At 42.5% G+C, this 20,433-nt stretch overlaps 1 protein-coding gene and 1 long non-coding RNA gene across 6 annotated transcripts in view; one reads left to right on the top strand and one right to left on the bottom strand.

Moving 5' to 3' along the window:
• The window catches only part of LOC130297073 (trafficking kinesin-binding protein 1-like), a 107,401-nt gene that overhangs the window by 60,831 nt on the left and 26,137 nt on the right, over nucleotides 1-20,433 (bottom strand). For all 4 annotated transcript variants that reach the window (XR_008849382.1, XM_056549305.1, XM_056549309.1 and 1 more), the window contains exon 3: nucleotides 17,975-18,169. Coding sequence is in view for 3 of the 4 variants with exons in the window: in XM_056549305.1 (XP_056405280.1) it covers nucleotides 17,975-18,169 (195 nt within the window). In the remaining variant the exon portion in view is untranslated. The remainder of the gene's footprint in view (nucleotides 1-17,974; nucleotides 18,170-20,433) is intronic.
• LOC130297076 (uncharacterized) overlaps nucleotides 1,934-20,433 on the top strand; it is an 85,303-nt gene continuing 66,803 nt past the window's right edge. For both annotated transcript variants that reach the window (XR_008849385.1, XR_008849384.1), the window contains exons 1-3: nucleotides 1,934-2,089; nucleotides 7,282-7,366; nucleotides 8,073-8,138. This is a non-coding gene — a long non-coding RNA (uncharacterized LOC130297076). The remainder of the gene's footprint in view (nucleotides 2,090-7,281; nucleotides 7,367-8,072; nucleotides 8,139-20,433) is intronic.

Raw genomic sequence — 20,433 nt, 5'->3', positions numbered from 1 at the left:
CGAAAAATACGGTATATATATATGTACATATAATCATTGGCCAACCATACACATACCACATATAGCACTGGCCAAACGTATACATATAGGCCCTCATTTACTAAAGTCCAACCAACTCTTTTTCTCGTCGCAAACTCTGTGTGACTATTTATGCGGCCAAATTTTAGTCGCACAACCGACACTTTAGAAATGGGGGTGTTTTATGGGGTTTTTTTCTGAAAAGGGGGCGTGTTTTATGCAGAAATGGGCGTTTTACCGACAAAAAAAACAAAAAATACTCGGAGTACTTCCAAAAATCACTCGAGAAAAAGTGTCAGTTTGCCTCCCACAATAACCGACAGCCAAGAGGACGAGCGAAATTCCAAAAATGGAGCGATTTCTAACAAGGGACTGTTCGCCGTTGTGTTTTTTGTTAAAGTAACTTGTTTTATAACCGGAAAACATTTTGTACAGTTCAACACTTTTATGAATAAAATATTGAATGCTTTTGTGATCGTTAATGTTTATATATATTTTTTCTTTTTAACACATTTGCAATATTAGGTTTAAATCAATTTAACCCCCAAGCTGATAAACAAGGAGAATTGTTGTAATGTTGGAAAAATTATAAAACACATGAATACTTTCGATTCATGGAAACATTTTTAAACAAACAAAGTCTAAACCATTTTGACTCACACAACGAATTTCTTTAGCTCGGAGTTTGTGCGACACAATTGACTAGTGCGACACAAAAAAAAAACGTGCGACGGAAAAATAACCGACATGTGCGACAGAATAGTAAATAAGCCTGAAAAAAAAAGACGAGTGATATTGAAAACACTCCAGAATATACTCTCCACTCTTAGTAAATCAGGGCCATAGCAACCAATCAGATGCCAGCTTATTACAGTGATCCCTCAACTTACAATGGCCTCAACATACAATGGTTTCAAAATACGATGGTCGTTTTTTTTGGGCCATTGTAACTTGAAACCAGACTCAACATACAATGCTACGGACAGTCCAGATCTGTGATACGTGTCAATGACTGGAATTACTGACCAATCAGAATGGGCATTCACTGGTAAAACCCCTGTATTACTGAAGTGTATGCACTGACTGGTGTCTGGTAGCGCCCCCTACAGTACAGGGAGGTATTACATGTTCTGTACACTTTACCTGTGCCAGGGTTAGCTGCCGCTTTGGACACCAGGTGAGGGCGGCTCCATTTTACATTTTTAGGACACTGTGTTCTGTACAGGACCCTGAAGAAGCTCCTGTCCTCTACATAGACCAGCGTTTCCCAACCGCGGTGCCTCCAGCTGTTGCAAAACTACAACTCCCAGCATGCCCGGACAGCCTTTGGCTGTCCGGGCATCCTGGGAGTTGTAGTTTTGCAACAGCTGGAGTCACCCTGGTTGGGAAACATTGACACAGACAGTGATTTACAGCTCCCAGCAGATCTTTCTTACTTTTATATATAAGGACTTGCTTTATTTATATTAGTTATCTACTCATTTTTCTTTAATCCTAACTTTTTCCTATTTTTGGATGACATTTTGGGGCTCCAGAACCAATTCCCAGGTTTCCATAGAGTTCTGGTCTCAGCATACAATGGTTTCAACATACAATGGTCGTCCTGGAACCAATTAATATTGTAACGTGAGGGACCACTGTATTCTTATTTTTATTTTTATTTTTAAATGAAAGCTGTAATGTAATTGGTTCCTATGGGAAACTGCTCAGGTTTGATGAAATTCCCCCATAAATGTTGACAACACCCTCACAGATAGCGCAGCTAAAATGTACCCCCATATAACACTAAACCCATAACACTGATAATCAGTAGGACAGTCAATATGGCTCCCACAGGACCAGGAGGGCCTATGGGGGAGATTTATCAAAACCCGTCCAGAGGTAAAGTTGCCCAGTTGCCCATAGCAACCAATCAGCTCACTGCTTTCATTTTTAACAAGGCCTCTGCAAAATGAAAGCAGCGATCTGATTGGTTGCCATGGGCAACTCAGCAACTTTTAATCTGGACAGGTTCTTTTATGGCCTTCTTGCCGCCGTACTAGATATTTGTAGAGGGACGTACACGACTATGGTACAATAATAGAGTCCTAATTCAGACAATCTCTTGGGGCGCCCGCTGCTTAATCTCCACAGATAGTTGCATGTGAAAAGCTCTTTTCCAGACTAATAATCTTCTTAATGATCCGGGCCGCGCACATTACAGAATCATGTCTTGTGTGACTACCCCCTGTATCCGTCTTTATCTTCCATATGGTGGAAGGGGCCATCCTGGGAACATTCAGATTCTTAAAGGGGTACTCCCGGTGGAAAGCTTTTATTTATTTATTTATTTATTTTTAATGAACTGGTGCCAGAAAGTTAAACAGATTTGTAAATTACTTCTATAATTCTATTAAAAAAATCTTTACCCTTCCAGTACTTATTAGCAGCTGTATGCTACAGAGAAAATTCTTCTTTTTTTTTTTTTTTAGAATTTAATTTTTGTCTTGTCCACAGTGCTCTCTGCTGACACCTGATGCCAGTATCAGGAACTGTCCAGAGCAGGAGAAAATTGCCATAGCAAACCTATGAGGCTCTGAACAGTTCCTGACACGGACAGAGGTGTCAGCAGAGAGCACTGTGGAAAAGACAAAAAAAGAAATTCAAAGACAATAGAATTTCCTCTGTAGCATACGGCTGCTAATAAGTACTCAAAGGATTAAGATTTTTAAATAGAAGTCATTTACAAATCTGTTTCCTTTCAGTACTTATTAGCAGCCGTATGCTACAGAGGAAATTCTATTCTTTTTGAATTTCTTTTTTTTCTTGTCCACAGTGCTCTCTGCTGACACCTCTGTCCGTGTCAGGAACTGTCCAGAGCAGCATAGGTTTGCTATGAGGATTTACTCCTGCTCTGGACAGTTCCTGATTCGGGCATCAGGTGTCAGCAGAGAGCACTGTGGACAAGACAAAAAAGAAATTCAAAAAGAAAAGAATTTTCTCTGTAGCATACAGCTGCTAATAAGTACTGGAAGGGTAAAGATTTTTTTTTATAGACATATAGTACAAATCTGCTTAACTTTCTGGCACCCGTTCATTAAAAAAAAAAAAAAAAAAGTTTTCCACCGGAGTACCCCTTTAAGGCCCAGAATGGGTAGTGGATTTTAGTTTACACAACAATGTCCCCAGCGGGTTACAGACAGTCTGGGTTTTCTCTTAGAGGATTTTCTTTTCCCCCGTTTTTTATACAGTCTAGACCAGTGTTTCACAACCAGGGTTCCTTCGGCTATTGCAAAACTACAACTCCCAGCATGCCCGGATAGCCTTTGGCTGTCCAGGCATGCTGGGAGTTGTAGTATTGCAACAGCTGAAGGCACACTGGTTGGGAAACACTGGTCTAGACATTGGAAGCATATAGTATGCACCGCTAGTGTTGAGCGACTTTACAGTAATTTTGGCCGAGCCTGAGGGTTCTGCCTTTGATTGCCTAAAAGCTAATGGTGCTCCTGATAGCAGGATATGGCCAAAAATATTGGGCCACTTCGGATCCCGTGACTTTCTTGCAGGACTATGGCGATCTGGTGACGGAGTTGCTAGGAGTCCCATTCAAGTCAGTTTCCAGATAGTTACAGGATCAGAAGTGTCCCCAATATTTTTGGCCATATCCTGCCACCGGGCGCACCATTTAAATGGGCACTGTCATTAAAACAAATTTTTGGTATTGCACTCCTTATGGTAAATAAAAAAAAATCTTTCTAATGTACTTTGTTTAAAAAAAAAAAAAAAAAAATTAAGTTTTCTATGTTTTATTTGTATAAAAAAAAAAGCTGCCACTAGGTGTCTCCCTACTTGTCCAGAGCACATTTCCCTCCATCTCTTGCACAGACTTTGGACTCCTGCTGGCCTGGCAGAAGTGCAAAATCAGGAAATGCTGTCTGGAGAGCTGAGGTGGGTTTGGGGGATGGGTGCAGCTGCTCTGCTTTTTTTCAATTACTGCATGGCTGACCTGTTGCAGTTGATGGACACCCATAAGGAATGTCTTGAAGAAAGTCGGGCACAAATTAGTTAAAGGGGTACTCCACTGCCCCATTTTGTTCCAAACGCTTGGAGTGGGCGGGGTTGTGATGTCACGTCCACGCCCGTTGTGACATCATGGCCACGCCCCCTCCAATAGACTTGCATTGAGGGGCATGGCGTGACGTCACAAGGGGCGTGGCCATGATGTTACGACCCCTGCTGCCCGCACCCAGCGTTCTAAACAAACGTCAGGTAATGCACAGAGATCGCGGGGGTCCCAGCTGCAGGACCCCCGCGATCAGGCATCTGATCCTGATGTCTAGGGGTGGAGTACCCCTTTAAGAAACAGAGCATCACTACTGCATTATTGTAGTAATTGGCAGCAGTCTCATTGGACGGCCCCCCCAATGACTGGCATTGGGGCTTTGTTGAGAAAACCCCTCTGTGGTGAAAATGAGGCTTCGTCTTGGGAGACACTACAACTAATACCTTAGGATAATGTACTACAAGCAATCCCTTGATGTATCCTCATTATACAGACCACTCCCTTTATGAATAGAATGGGTTCTCATTATGGAATCTCCATTTGGAAATATACCAGATATTTAGAGGGCGGCTGGCACCAACTGGAAATACCCTCCCGACGGAGTACTCCTTTAATCCCTGAATTGTTCAGTGGATTTGTAATTGGTTGAAAGGGATATTCCAGGAAAAAAAAACTTTTTTTTTTAATATCAACTGGCTCCAGAAAGTTATTAACAGATTTGTAAATTACTTTTATTAAAAAAATCTTAATCCTTCCAATAATTATCAGCTGCTGAAGTTGAGTGTTTTTTTTCTATCTGGCAACATTGCTCTCTGCTGACATCTCTGCTTGTCTCGGGAACTGCACAGAGTAGATGAGGTTTGCTATGGGGATTTGCTTCTACTCTGGACAGTTCCCGAGACACGTGTCATCAGAGAGCACTTAGACAGAAAACTAGAAACAAGAAACTAAACACGAGAACAGGGGGGGGGGGGGGGGGGGCACAATCTGAGACGAGCATCTACTAGGCTTCTATGTCCCGCAAATATAATGTGTACCAAACGTAGTCATAGTAGATATGTTTGGTCTATTAAAGTCCATTGCTGCATCGGGGTAAATGTTAGAATATATATTTTTAAATATCCTGATGTATACTGGTAAAGGAACCCAGAAACGGGATGAGAACGAAGCCTTAGGCCATGTTCACACCTCGGAGTTTCCGTGCAGAATTTTGCACGGAAATTCCGCTGCAGCAGAGTCCCGCTGAATTCAATAGGATTCTACTGTGCTGTGCACACGGTGGAATTTCCGCGCCGGAAACGCTGCCAGAAATTCCGAATTCCATATCCGCACAAAGAATGAACCTGTTCATTCTTTCTGCGGACTCTGCACGGAATGCATAGCTGTCTAGGAGACGGCGCTTTCCCATGTGGTCCTAGTGCCGGCATATTAGGCTGGTGCCCACAGTCTACAGAATGTCTGCATAGAGATTTTCCGTGCTGACATTCCGATGTCTGAGCCTAACACTGAGGATTCCTTTAAAGGGGTACTCCGCTGCTCATCGTTTGGAACAAACTGTTCCGACCACTGGAGCCAGCAGCTCGTGATGTCATAGCCCCAGCTGTCACACCCCCTCCCATAGACTTGCATCGAGGGGGGTGGGGCGTGACATGAGGGGGCAGGGCTATCAAGTCACGAGCTTCCGGCGCCGGCTCCAGGATCTGAAACAGTTTGTTCCAAACTGGGCAGCAGAGTACCACTTTAATTGCGATGCACTATTTACAGCTTCTGAGCAGGTCCAGTTTACCCATTTGGATAGGGTAGTTAATGCATTATACGAAATAGCTGATGCACTTTCAGAACATTAGTTTAATGGTTTTCTTGTTCTTTTACTTGACTGAACTTAAAGGGGGATTGTCACTGTATGAACGCAGCTCTATACCCTGAAGCTTTGCAGAACGAGAACATCAGACAAGTACAGATCTGCCTGTGAAAAAGGTCCCATAATCCCACACTCCCTGCCTCGTGGCTACACAAACTCTGGTCATGTAAAGCAGCCATTCCCATTACTGTATAAATTATCAAAAAATACATTTTTAACCCTGCAACACCTCGAAGCCAACTCTTATATGGAGATGACTGTCAGATCCTAAGGTCCTTTTTTTTTATTTTATTTTTTATTCAAAAATTAAAAATTAAGTTTTGCAAGTTATACAAATAGAAAATAAAAAATAAAAAAACACCATACATACAGAAAATGCTATTCAATTATTATAGTATATAAAGGAAGTGGAGAAAAGAGGATCCTAATAAAAATGTGGAGCCTCTAAATTATACTTAAAGGGGTACTACCGTGGAAAACTTATTTATTTTATTTTTTTTTAAATCAACTGGTGCCAGGAAGTTAAACAGATTTGTAAATTACTTCTATTTAAAAATCTAAATCCTTCCAGTACTTTTTAGGGGCTGTATACTACAGAGGAAATGCTTTACTTTTTAGATTTCTCTGATGTCATGACCACAGTGCTCTCTGCTGACCTCTGCTGTCCATTTTAGGAACTGTCCAGAGCAGGAAAAAAAAAAAAACATAGCAAACAGCTTAGGACAGTTCCTAAAATGGACAGCAGAGGTCAGCAGAGAGCACTGTGATCAAGACATCCGAGAAATCTAAAAAGTAAAGCATTTCCTCTGTAGTATATAACCCCTAAAAAGTGCTGGAAGGATTAAGATTTTTTACTAGAAGTAATTTACAAATCCATACAAATAAAGAGAGACCCGGCACCACCTGCTGAATAGCACTAAAGGAATATGATCTGTACTCAGTATACTGTGTCTTCCCTTACAGCTGCTGGTGGGATTTCAGTGGTGCTCTACGTATGCATTCAAAACATGTGCTTAGAAGGTATAGAAAAACGGAGCAACCCACCACACCGACCCAGGTATTCTTTGCAGGTGAAACTTTATTCCAGAATTATAACCACGGGAGACAAGCAGGGGAGAGTAGATCAGGACATGGGGGTATCCTCTCCCCTGCTTGTCTCCTGTGGTGATAATTCTGGAATAAAGTATCACCTGCAAAGAATACCTGGGTCGGTGTGGTGAGTTGCTCCGTTTTTCTATACCTTACAATTTACAAATCTGTTTAACTTTCTGGCACCAGTTGATTAAAAAAAAAAAAGTTTTCCACGAGAGTACCCCTTTAATGGGTCATCAAGGGAACTAAACTTATCTCCTATTCACAGGCTAGGGAATAAGTATCTGATCGTGGAGTCCTGTTTCAGCCGGTGATTGGCTGAGAGGAGACGTCGCTCCTGCTCATATCTAAAGGTACAGAAGATCATGGGGGGGGGGGTCCCAACTGTCGGACCCCCTGTGTTTAGACACTTAGTATTGTTGTGGTGTCCCAGCACCAATAGCTGTCCTCTGGCTTTGGACTGTCTCGGGCAGCTCGGCAGCACAAGGTGTTGGGCCCACCAGAGTTATAATGCCAGATAACATATTTTTATAAATACATTTTGTATATATGTTTTCTTGTTACTGTGCCTTTAATTGTGAGCAGTGAACCCCATGTGACCCTGCCTGCCAATGAGAACCCCAAAAGTCTCCCCTGTATAGTGAGGTGTGGGGGATGAGTTAGTCAGTCCAGTGCTGGACATTGTTCAGTCTAGTGGCTCCTGAGCTATAGTGTGGTTCAGGTGTGCTGTGTGTCGTGTGCTCTGAGGAGAGGCCTACTGCAAATCTAATCTGTCAACTGCTCATCCTGCAAGGAGGAAATTCATGCCTCAGCAGATCAGTCTTCAGTACCTTGACAGGACCCTAGCAACCAGGACTCAATCTTCTGTCTCACAAGTCAGTATAAATCTGTTTGGTATAAGCACCACAATTCTCAATAAGGCAACAGGGCTCCCAAGGGGTTACGCTGCACTCTCACACCGGCCAGCAGTATGTGTATTACAATCTGCACCAGCTCAGTAATGACAGTTATCCATAACCTGTTGTTGTTGTGTTCATTTACTCCCTGTGTCTGGCCCAGGAGAAGCTGTCTCCAACCTTGGACCGTGTATAGGATAACTATGCCCTGGCGTCACAAAGTGATCAGGTATTTCCACCAACACCACCCCGTGTCACCATATTGTTCCCTGGACAACAGGTGTTGACAGATGCAGTTGTGCGATGGATGTAGTTGTAGTATTCATCCAACACTCACCAAGTATCGTGCATGTGGTCCGTATAGGACACATGCACGATACTTGCTAAGTATCAGATGGATGTTTTAGCAATTGTACTGCCTGAAGTGCTGCAGGCTCTCAACGCATAATGTCAGATCAGGACAGGACAACCTCTTTAAAAAAAAAGTTAAAGGGAACATATCACTTTCATGCTGCCTGAACCATAAGTCATCAGGGTGGTCCCAAATGGCTTCTACCTGCCCCACCAGCCTTGATTATTAGATTTGACCCTATACCCAAAAAGGAAAAGATCTAACAATAAAAGGCGGTGAGGTAGGAAGAAGCTGCCGGGGACTGACCTAATGACCTTTGGTCCAGGCAGCATGAAAGTGATGACAGAGCCTACTTAATTTCCCTAAAGAGCACCACCCTTAAAGGGGTCCCCTAGTGGAAAACACTTTTTTTTTTTTTTTTTTTTTTTTTTTTAATCAACTGGTTCCAGAAAGTTAAACAGATTTGTAAATTACTTATACAAAAAAATCTCACTCCTTCCACCAGTACTTATCAGCTACTGTATGCTCCAGAGGAAGTTGTGCAGTTCTTTGCAGTCTGAGCAGTGCTCTCTGCTGACACCTCTGTTCATGTCAAGAACTGTCCGGAGCAGGAAAGGTTTGCTATGGGAATTTGCCCGTATTCTGGACAGTTACTGACATGGACAGAGGTGTCAGCAGAGAGCACTGTGGTCAGACTGAAAGAAACAACTCAACTTCCTTTGTAGTATACAGCAACTGATAAGTACTGGATTTTTTAATACAAGTAATTTACAAACTGGTTTATCTTTCTGGAACCAGTTGTTTTGAAAATAAAATAAAATAAAAATGTTTTCCACCGGAGTACCCCTTTAAAGGGGTACTCTGCCCCTAGGCATCTTATCCCCTATCCAAAGGATATCTGATCACGGGGGGCCCGCTGCTGGGAACCCCCTTGATCTCTCCTGCAGCACCCCCTGTCATCAGGACTTCACTCCGTGCTTGATGACGGGGGCGATACAGTGGCCGGAGTATTGTGATGTCATGGCCTCGCCCCCCTCGTAACATCATAGCCCGCCCCCTCAATGGAAGTATATTGTAGGAGGCGTGGCGGGCCGTCAAGCCCAATCCCATAGACTTGTATTGAGGGGGGCGGGCCATGATGTCACTATAATCCGGCCCCTGTATCGCCCATCATAAGGCACAGAGCGAAGCCCCCTCCGTGCAGCAGATGACAGGGGGTGCTGCTGGAGAGATCGAGGGGGTTCCCAGCGGCCGCCCCCCCCCCCCCACCACGATCAGACATTTTATCCCCTATCCTTTGGATAGGGGATAAGATGTCTAGGGGCGGAGTACCCCTTTAAGTACCCCTTTAAGCCGTTGGCTGTCCGGGCATGCTGGGAGTTGAAGTTTTGCAGCATCTACAGGGCCACAGTTTAAGACCACTGGTTTAGATAGACATTGACATCTAGAAGACACATTGCATTCTTAAAACAAAACAGCACCACTCTTGTTAGTTGGTTATGTCTGGTATTGCAGTTCAATATCATTGTGCTTAAAGGGGTACTCCGCCCCTAGACATCTTATCCCCTATCCAAAAACAAAGCAAGTAAAATACTTATGGTGCCACCATGACACTCCACTGTAATGGTCTTCTCAGGTCTGGTTAGGTGACCACTGGTGAAGTCTTATGTTATGTTCAGAATTAAAGGAACAGTTCCTTTGTACCCCAGGGTTATGGGGGATGGGGCGTCCAGGTGTTTACGCTCAGCGGGAGGTTACGACCATAGAACGAGAGCCGCACACTCCTCACACTCCTCGTTCCTTATCACAACAAGGAGGGCGAAGGAAACCGTCTCCTCAGATGAGTGAACTTTGTACTTGTTGTCAATGGAACGTGAATGTGGGGCAGGTGCGAGTTCTCAGTAAAATCGATGGGAAGATAAATAACAGATTAGATATGAAGTCTTGTGTCTACATAACACACACGTTTCGTGCCTGCGGCGCGGTTTCCCGCGTTTTCATTATACGGACAGGTTTTTTTGCGAAGCACCCATAAGAAATAGTGACAAGTAATCGGATCCAACCTGTATAATCCCATATGTACATACAACCAGTGTGCCTCCAGCTGGTGCAAAACTACAATTCACAGCATGACTGGCATGCTGGAAGTTGTGGTTTTGCAACAGCTGGAGGCACACTGGTTGGGAAACACTGCACTAGAACAATGCTTTAGAACCTGTGGCTCTACTGGGATGGCAAAACTATAACTCCTAACATGATATTACTGGAGACATGCTGGGAGATGTAGTTTTGCAACCACTAGGGAGCCACAGACTCGAGATCACTGCACTACAGGATCCTCCTACCAAGGAAGGGTGCAAGGATTTTTGCCACCGTAGGGAAAAGCTAATTTAACCGCCCCCTTGACTAGCCCCATCTTACTACTGGGGTGACACACTGTAACAAACCTCCTCCTTACTACTGGGGTGACACACTGTAACAAACCTCCTCCTCATGTAATCTCCTTACTACTGGGGTGACACACTGTAACAAACCCCCTCCTCATGTAATTACCTTTCTACTAGGGCGACACACTGTAAGAAACCTCCTCCTCATGTAATCTCCTTACTACTGGGGTGACAGCTTAGTGGCTGTCAGGACCTGGAGGAATAACTCTCTTGCGGAGGGCAGAACGGCGCCCCCATTAAGAAGGAACTATTTTGCCTATAGGTAGAGCCGGCCCTGCTACTACCCCTCTCTTGCAGCCTTTGAGTTGGGGGGGGGGGGGGATGTTTAAGAAATAGATTGGAGTAAACATTTCGCTTTCTGTCGCCTACAATACAATTTATCACTAAGTGTCGGGTTGGTTCCTACCTTTATATTGACACATATATAATATAGTAGTTCTTTACCCTGTGCACACACAATGGCGGAGGGAGCGGCCCAGGAACGTTAATGTCTCCAAGATGGGAAAACTTAAAGGAGTACTCCAGTCCTGAAAAACTGATCCCCCTATCCCCTATTTTGTGACGGAAGAAAGTAACCGCTAGCGGAATTCCGTCACTGAATTTCGTTCCGCATGAAGAATGAACATGTTCTTCTTCATGCGGAATCCGCGTCTTTGTCCCATAGAAATTAATTAACCCCTTCCCGCTATTGGACGTATGCATACGTCCAGGCGAATTACACGTTCGCGCAAATGGACGTATGCATACGTCCAAGCGATCTCCTGCTCTGCCGCGGGCAGCGCAGGAGATCGCGGGTGGGACTCAGCTGTCAATCACAGCCGGAGTCCCACCGCAGCTGCCGGGGCCGCGATCGCGCCGGTCCCGGCAGCATTAACCCCATAGATGCCGTGATCAGTCTGTCCAAGCATGCTGGGAGTTTAGCAACAGCTGGAGGCACCCTGTTTGGGAATCACTGGCTTAGAATGCCCCTATGTCCACCCCTATGCAAATCCCTAATTTGGGCCTCAAATGCACATGGCGCTCTCACTTTGGAGCCCTGGCGTATTTCAAGGCAACAGTTTAGGGCCACATATGGGGTATCGCCGTACTCGGGAGAAATTGCCTAACAAATTTTGGGGGGCTTTTTCTCCTTTTACCCCTTATGAAAAGGTAAAGTTGGGGTCTACACCAGCATGTTAGTGTAAAAAAAAAAAAACATTTTTGTACACTAACATACTGGTGTTGCCCCATACTTTAAAATTTCACAAGCGGTAAAAGAAAAAAAGCCTCCAAAGTTTGTAACGCAATTTCTCCTGAGGAAGGAGATACCCCATATGTGGGCGCAAAGTGTTCTGGGGACGCACAACAAGGCTCAGAAGGGAGAGTGCACCATGTAAATTTGAGGTCTAAATTGGTGATTTGCACAGGGGTGGCTGATTTTACAGTGGTTCTGACATAAGTGCAAAACAATAAATACCCACATGTGACCCCATTTTGGAAACTACACCCCTCACGGAATGTAACAAGGGGTACAGTGAGCATTTACACCCCACAGGTGTCTGACAGATCTTTGAAACAGGGGTCTGTGAAAATGAAAAATAAAATTTTTAATTTACACAGCCCACTGTTCCAAAGATACGTCAAATGCCAGTGGGGTGTAAATTCTCCCTGCACCCCTTATTACCTTCCGTGAGGGGTGTAGTTTTAAAAATGGGGTCACATGTGGGGGGTCCACTGTTCTGGCACCACGGGGGGCTTTGGAAATGCACATGGCCAAATTCTCTCTCCAAAAGCTCAATGATGCTCCTTCTCTTCTGAGCATTGTAGTTCGCCCCCAGTGCACTTCACGTCCACTTATTGGGTATTTCCATACTCAGAAGAGATGGGGTTACAAATTTTGGGGGGTATTTTCTGCTATTATCCCTTGTAAAAATGTAAAATTTGGGGGAAAACAAGCATTTTAGTGTAAAAAAAATATTTTTTTTTTACATATGCAAAAGTCGTGAAACACCTGTGGGGTATTAAGGTTCACTTTACCCCTTGTTACGTTCCCCAAGGGGTCTAGTTTCCAAAATGGTATGCCATGTGTTTTTTTTTTCTGTCCTGGCACCATAGGTGCTTCCTAAATGCGGCATGCCCCCAGAGCAAAATTTGCTTCCAAAAAGCCAAATGTGACTCCTTCTCTTCTGAGACCTGTAGTGCGCCAGCAGAGCACTTTTCATCCCCATATTGGGTGTCTTCTGAATCGGGAGAAATTGGGCTTCAAATGTTGGGGGGTATTTTCTGCTATTACCTTTTTTAAAAATGTTAAATTTTTGCTAAATCAAGCATTTTTGGTAAAAAAAAATTATTTTTTTTACATATGCAAAAGTCGTGAAACACCTGTGGGGTATTAAGGTTCACTTTATTCCTTGTTACGTTCCTCAAGGAGTCTAGTTTCCAAAATGGTATGCCATGTCGTTTTTTTTTGCTGTCCTGGCACCATAGGGGCTTCCTAAATGCGACATGCCCCCCGAGCAAAATTTGCTCTCAAAAAGCCAAATATGACTCCTTCTCTTCTGAGCATTGTAGTTCGCCCGTAATGCACTTCAGGTCAACTTATGGGGTACCTCCATACTCAGAAGAGATGGGGTTACAAATTTTGGGGGGTATTTTCTGCTATTAACCCTTGCAAAAATGTGAAATTTGGGGGGAAACACACATTTTAGTGAAATTTTTTTTTTTTTTTTTTTACATATGCAAAAGTCATGAAACACCTGTGGGGTATTAAGGCTCACTTAATTCCTTTTTACGTTCCTCAAGGGGTCTAGTTTCCAAAATGGTATGCCATGTTTTTTTTATTTGCTGTTTTGGCACCATAGGGGCTTCCTAAATGCAACATGCCCCGAAAAAACCATTTCAGAAAAACGTACTCTCCAAAATCCCCTTGTCGCTCCTTCGCTTCTGAGCCCTCTACTGCGCCCGCCGAACACTTTACATAGACATATGAGGTATGTGCTTACTCGAGAGAAATTGGGCTACAAATTCAATTATAAATTTTATCCTTTTACCCCTTGTAAAAATTCAAAAATTGGGTCTACAAGAACATGCAAGTGTAAAAAATGAAGATTTTGAATTTTCTCCTTCACTTTGCTGCTTTTACCGTGAAACACCTAAAGGGTTAAAACACTTACTGAATGTCATTTTGAATACTTTGGGGGGTGCAGTTTTTGTAATGGGGTCATTTATGGGGTATTTCTAATATGAAGACCCTTCAAATCCACTTCAAACCTGAACTGGTCCATGAAAAATAGCGAGTTTGAAAATTTTGTGAAAAATTGTAAAATTGCTGCTGAACTTTGAAGCCCTCTGGTGTCTTCCAAAAGTAAAAACATGTCAATTTTATGATTAAAATATAAAGTAGACATATTGTATATGTGAATCCAAAAAAAATAATATTTGGAATATCAATTTTCCTTACAAACAGAGAGCTTCAAAGTTAGAAAAATGCAAAATTTTCAATTTTTTCATCAAATTTTGGGATTTTTCACCAAGAAAGGATGCAAGTTACCACAAAAATTTACCACTATGTTAAAGTAGAATATGTCACGAAAAAACAATCTCGGAATCAGATTCATAAGTAAAAGCATTCCAGAGTTATTAATGTTTAAAGTGACAGTGGTCAGATGTGCAAAAAAGGGCTGCGTCCTAGAGGTGAAAATGGGCTGTGTCCTTAAGGGGTTAAATTTTTTTTTTCAGCCCACGTGAAATTCGCACCAAAATTCAGCGCAAAGAGAAAACTAAATAAATAAATAAAAAAAATAAAAAAGGGAAATTCTAATTGGTGGTTGTCGTCCAGCAAAAAACAAAAAAAAAAAACTGTATCCTCCTATATTTCCGCAAGGAATTCCACCTCAATTCTGCGCAAATGCCACGCAAATTCCGTGCGAAAAGAAAAAAAAACGGAAATTCCGCTGCAGAATTTTTAAACGAGAATTCCTCGCCAATTCCTCAATGTGAACGTCCCCTTAGAAACATTACTTTTAGGGGGGCTGCCACCATATAGCAGGACTTGTGGTGACGTCCGATCCAGAACGAGGATCTGTAAAACCACTGGGGGAGATTTATCGAAACCTGTCCAGAGGTAAAGTTGCGGAGTTGCCCATAGCAACCAATCAGATCGCTTCTTTCATTTTTAACAAGGCCTCTGCAGAATGAAAGCAGCGATCTGATTGGTTGCTATGGGCAACTCAGCAACTTTTCCTAGGAACAGGTTTTGATAAATCTCCCCCACAGTTGCCCATAGCAACCAATCAGATCGCTTCTTTCATTCTGCAGAGGCCTTGTTAAAAATGAAAGAAGCGATCTGATTGGTTGCTATGGGCAACTGCACCACTCTTCCCCTGCACAGGTTTTGATAAATCTCCCCCACGCGCTGCGTTGTCGTGCTCAGGAGCTGCGCTCCCTGTCCGCCTCTTATTGTTGTGCTGAGGAGATGTTTGTCTGGATTCCTGAGTGACAGTCTGGATTTCCCGGTCCTGCCCCTCGAGTTCTGAGCTGCGGATGTGACAGGCAGCACATCACCAATGGAGGACAATCCCCGAGGGCGAGGAGAGGGGAGGGATCCAGATCAGACCTCACATTTTAACATGACAAAAGTTTGTGTAGCCACGAGGCAGGGAGCGAGGGATTGTGGGATCCTTTCATATGCGACTCTGTCCTCCGCCTGCACCGGGTTTATTATTATCTTGTTCTGCAACAAAATCTCACACCCCAGAGAACCCAGCGCCGAGCTGATCCCTGGGAGAGCTGGGTTGCCACCTGGCCGGCATTTATCCGAACAATCCTCCAACTCCCGGAATGTCACACCATATACTATACCAGTGTTTCCCAACCAGAGAGCCTTCAGCTGTTGCAAAACTGCAACTCCCAGTATGCCCGGACAGCCAACGGCTGTCCGGGCATGCTGGGAGTTGTAGTTTTGCAACAGCTGGAGGTACCCCTGGTTGGGAAACATTCACCTATATTATATATAGTCCAACATGCTGGGCGTTGTTGTTTTGCAACAGCTGGAGGCACCCCTGGTTGGAAAACACTGACCTATACTACATACTACTATATAGTCCAACATGCTGGGAGTTGTAGTTTTGCAACAGCTGGAGGCACCCCTGGTTGGAAAACACTGACCTATACTACTATATAGTCCAACATGCTGGGAGTTGTAGTTTTGCAACAGCTGGAGGTACCCCTGGTTGGGAAACATTCACCTATACTATATATAGTCCAACATGCTGGGAGTTGTTGTTTTGCAACAACTGGAGGCACCCCTGGTTGGAAAACACTGACCTATACTACATACTACTATATAGTCCAACATGCTGGGAGTTGTAGTTTTGCAATAGCTGGAGGCCCCCCTGGTTGGGAAACATTCACCTATACTATATACTATATATAGTCCAACATGCTGGACGTTGTTGTTTTGCAACAGCTGGAGGCACCCCTGGTTGGAAAACACTGACGTATACTACTATATAGTCCAACATGCTGGGAGTTGTAGTTTTGCAACAGCTGGAGGCACCACTGGTTGGAAAACACTGACCTATACTATATACTTCTATATAGTCCAACATGCTGGGAGTTGTAGTTTTCGTTTGGGGCAGCTGCTGAGCCACAGGCTGTATCAGGGCATGCTGGGAGTTGTAGTTAGTTACTAACTGCAACTCGCGAATTTAATAAAAAAAGAAAAAAGCCACATGAAAACAAAAATGATATTGTTAAAAACAACAGATTGGGGCACAAAAAATGAGCCACCATACAGACCGTATAAGGAGAAATGAAAAAGTTATAGGGGTCAGAATAGGACAAAATTTCCTCCATGTATGTGTATCCTGTGATGTCACGCATATATAAATAATTATGCAAATTAGCATGGCCGGTATTTTGTTGCAAGAAAGGTGGCGACGCTGCTCAGCTCAGGAAAGCGTGCAGGTACACTCAATAGACAGAGAGTAATAGGTTGCTGCCAGAAACCTCTTGTGGTAGAATATCTACTGCCAGATCCTTCTGTCCCCTGATATCTGCTGTTGAGGAGCTGCCAGCCACACATTGGATTGTCTGCCAATTTGTCCCAAGGGTTAAAATCTCATGCGGCCAGCCTTTGTATTGATCGCATTTTCTACCTGTTCTTAAAAGGGGTACTCCCCTGGAAAAAAAAATGTTTTAAATCAACTGGTGCCAGAAAGTTAAAACAGATTTGTAAATTACTTCTATTTAAAAATCTTAATCCTTCCAGTACTTATCAGCTACTGTATGCTCCACAGGAAGTTCTTCTCTTTTTGAATTTCCTTTCTGTCTGACCGCAGTGCTCTCTGCTGACACCTCTGTCCATTTTAGGAAACTGTCTGGAGCAGGAGAGGTTTGCTATGGGGATTTGCTCCTGCTCTGGACAGTTCCTAAAATGGACAGAGGTGTCAGCAGAGAGCACTGCGGCCAGACAGAAAGGAAATTCAAAAAGAAAATAACTTCCTATGGAGCATACAGCAGCTGATAAGTACTGAAAGGATTAAAGGGGTACTCCGGTGGAAAACATTAGTTTTTTTCTTTGTTTTTTTTTTTAACTGGTGCCATAAAGTTAAACCGATTTGTAAATTACTTCTATAAAAAAAAAAATCCAGTACTTATTAGCTGCTGAATACTACAGAGGATATTATTTTCTTTTTTTGAACACAGAGCTCTCTGCTGACATCACGAGCACAGTGCTCTCTGCTGACATCTCTGTCCCTTTTAAGAACTGTCCAGTGAAGGAGAAAATCCCCATAGCAAACATATGCTGCTCTGGACAGTTCCTAAAATGAACAGAGATGTCAGCAGAGAGCACTGTGCTTGTGATGTCAGAAGAGAACTCTGTGTTCCAAAAAGAAAATAATTTCCTCTGTAGTATTCAGCAGCTGATGAGTACTGGAAGATTTTTTAATAGAAGTAATATACAAATCTGTTTAACTTTATGGCACCAGTTGATTTAAAAAAAGAAAGAAAAAAAAAAGGTTTCCACCGGAGTACCCCTTTAAGATTTTGAAATAGAAGTAATTTTCAAATCTGTTTCACTTTCTGGCACCAGTTGATTTAAGGAAAAAATGTTTTCCTGTGGAGTACCCCTTTAAAGTGGGTGTAAAATAAGCACATAGATGCGGATTCCTGATACGCCCGTAGATATGATGACTATCTTGCCATGGGCTTATTTACACCCCTTTTTTCCCTGTTGATAGGTCTTTTTTAAATGGGAATATCCCCAATCGAAAGTCGACTTACGGAAATACTTTAAGGTTTCCTCTATCTGCTCAGGGGTGAGGCGCAGAGGCAAATCTGCTGGGAGCAGAGGGGTGTGCAGCCAGTCATCGTGTTCATAGCCGAACATGGTGTCGGCCCGCAGGGTGTAGTGCGGGAGCTGCTCCTGCAGCAGGCTGATGATCTCCACCTCCGGGACGTTCCCACTGGTGCACACATCTGGACGGGGAAAAAGAAAGGGTTAACAAAAAGTTGCACTGTAAACCAGTGTTTCCCAACCAGGGTGCCTCCAGCTGTTGCAAAACTACAATTTCCAGCATGCCCGGACAGCCAAAGGCTGTCCGGGCATGCTGGAAGTTGTAGTTTTGCAACAGCTGGAGGCACCCTGGTTGGGAAACACTGGTGTTTAACCCATAACAAAAAAAAAAAAAAAAAAATATATATATATATATATATATATATATATATATATATATATATATAATAATAATAAATAAAATTAATATAATTATAATTACAAATAATTATAATAGTAATAATCAGGTTTTGGCAAACAAAGGACTATAAAATTATCTTCAATTTTATACTTTCATAAGATCTCTGCTTGCTGCTGAATGAGCTCCACTGATAACTGTATTTCAACGAGTCGCGCACATGTGGGGTCATCTCAATAAGTTAGAGAATTACAAACAAACATAGACTTGTAATGCTCTATGTGCAATTACAGATGATGGTAGCTAGGGGGCCAAGATATTTCAGGCACACCATTGCCCTCTGGTGTTCACACCATGATATTGCAGAGCAAAATGGTTTTACATTGAGACCATTTTATTTCTGGGCAAAAGATGTATTCCATAGGCAAAATGTGAGGGCAATTAATGATATATATATATATATATATAACAGTAGTAATATGCAGCACACCGAAATGTCATGCACAGTGCTTTATTCCATGTGGTACAAAAGCGACGTTTCGCCGGCCTCAAGCCAGCATTCTCAAGAATGCTGGCGTGAGGCCGGCGAAACGTCGCTTTTGTACCACATGGAATAAAGCACTGTGCATGACATTTCGGTGTGCTGCATATTACTACTGTTATTACCAAGGAACCAGAGGACCGTGGCTCCAGCATGCGTGCACCCTGCCTACAGACCTTCATTTTTCTTGATGTGCTGCTTATTTTTTAAATATATATATATATATATATATATATATATATATATATATATATGTAGTATACAATGTGACAACACCACACTATGACAAGCAAAGTTTCTTTACTGTATCAAACAGGTCGTTTGCAACTGCTATGGCTGTATAATGGCCATATAGATTTTAGCGTAATTGTTTTGTTTGATGAAAATTTACTATAGTGCAGCACTGTGCACAATAATATTTTTTTTTTTATTATTAATTATATTTTCAATTCAGCTGGTATATAGGAATACAAGCCGACCATTGTCTGTGCTCCTGGCTGCTCATAATTACATTACATTCTACAGCCAACGTCTGCCCGGGAGTGCTGGGAGTTGTAGTTTAGCCACAGCTGGAGACACCCTGGTTGGGAAGCACTGTTCTACAATTGTGTTGAGCGGGAATATTCGCAAATCGAATATTTATCTTCGCGAATATGGCGAATATAGCGCTATATATTCTCAATTACCCATAATTGTAATTTTTTTTTCCCCCACAGAACACATCACAGTGATCTCATCCCTCCCTGCTTCCGGCTTGTGGTCTATAGAAGGCTCCTATATTATTTACTGTATTAGACTGGAGAGCGGATATTCACAAATATCGTCACTAACATTAGATAGATAGATAGATGGTGACGATATTCGCAAATATGACGACAATATTCAAAATGAAAAATGTCAAAGACCCATAATCACTTCTGTATAGACCAAGAATATTAGATAGATACGAGCTAGATAGATAGATAGATACGAGCTAGATAGATAGATACGAGCTAGATAGATAGATACGAGCTAGATAGATACGAGCTAGATAGATACGAGCTAGATAGATACGAGCTAGATAGATACGAGCTAGATAGATACGAGCTAGATAGATACGAGCTAGATAGATACGAGCTAGATAGATACGAGCTAGATAGATACGAGCTAGATAGATACGAGCTAGATAGATACGAGATAGATAGATACGAGATAGATAGATACAAAGATAGATAGATACGAGATAGATAGATACGAGATAGATAGATGAGATAGATAGATATGAGATAGATAGATATGAGATAGATAGATAGATATGAGGTAGATAGATAGATATGAGATAGATAGATATAAGAGAGATATGAGATAGATAGATAGATATAAGATAGATAGGAGATAGATAGATATGATATGAGATAGATAGATAGGAGATAGATAGATATGATATGAGATAGATAGATATGAGATAGATAGATATGAGATAGATAGATATGAGATAGATAGATATGAGATAGATATGAGATAGATAG

Source organism: Hyla sarda, chromosome 12, assembly GCF_029499605.1.
Source record: "Hyla sarda isolate aHylSar1 chromosome 12, aHylSar1.hap1, whole genome shotgun sequence".
In the NCBI taxonomy this organism is placed as follows: domain Eukaryota; kingdom Metazoa; phylum Chordata; class Amphibia; order Anura; family Hylidae; genus Hyla; species Hyla sarda.
This window is presented reverse-complemented; position numbering and strand designations above follow the sequence as displayed.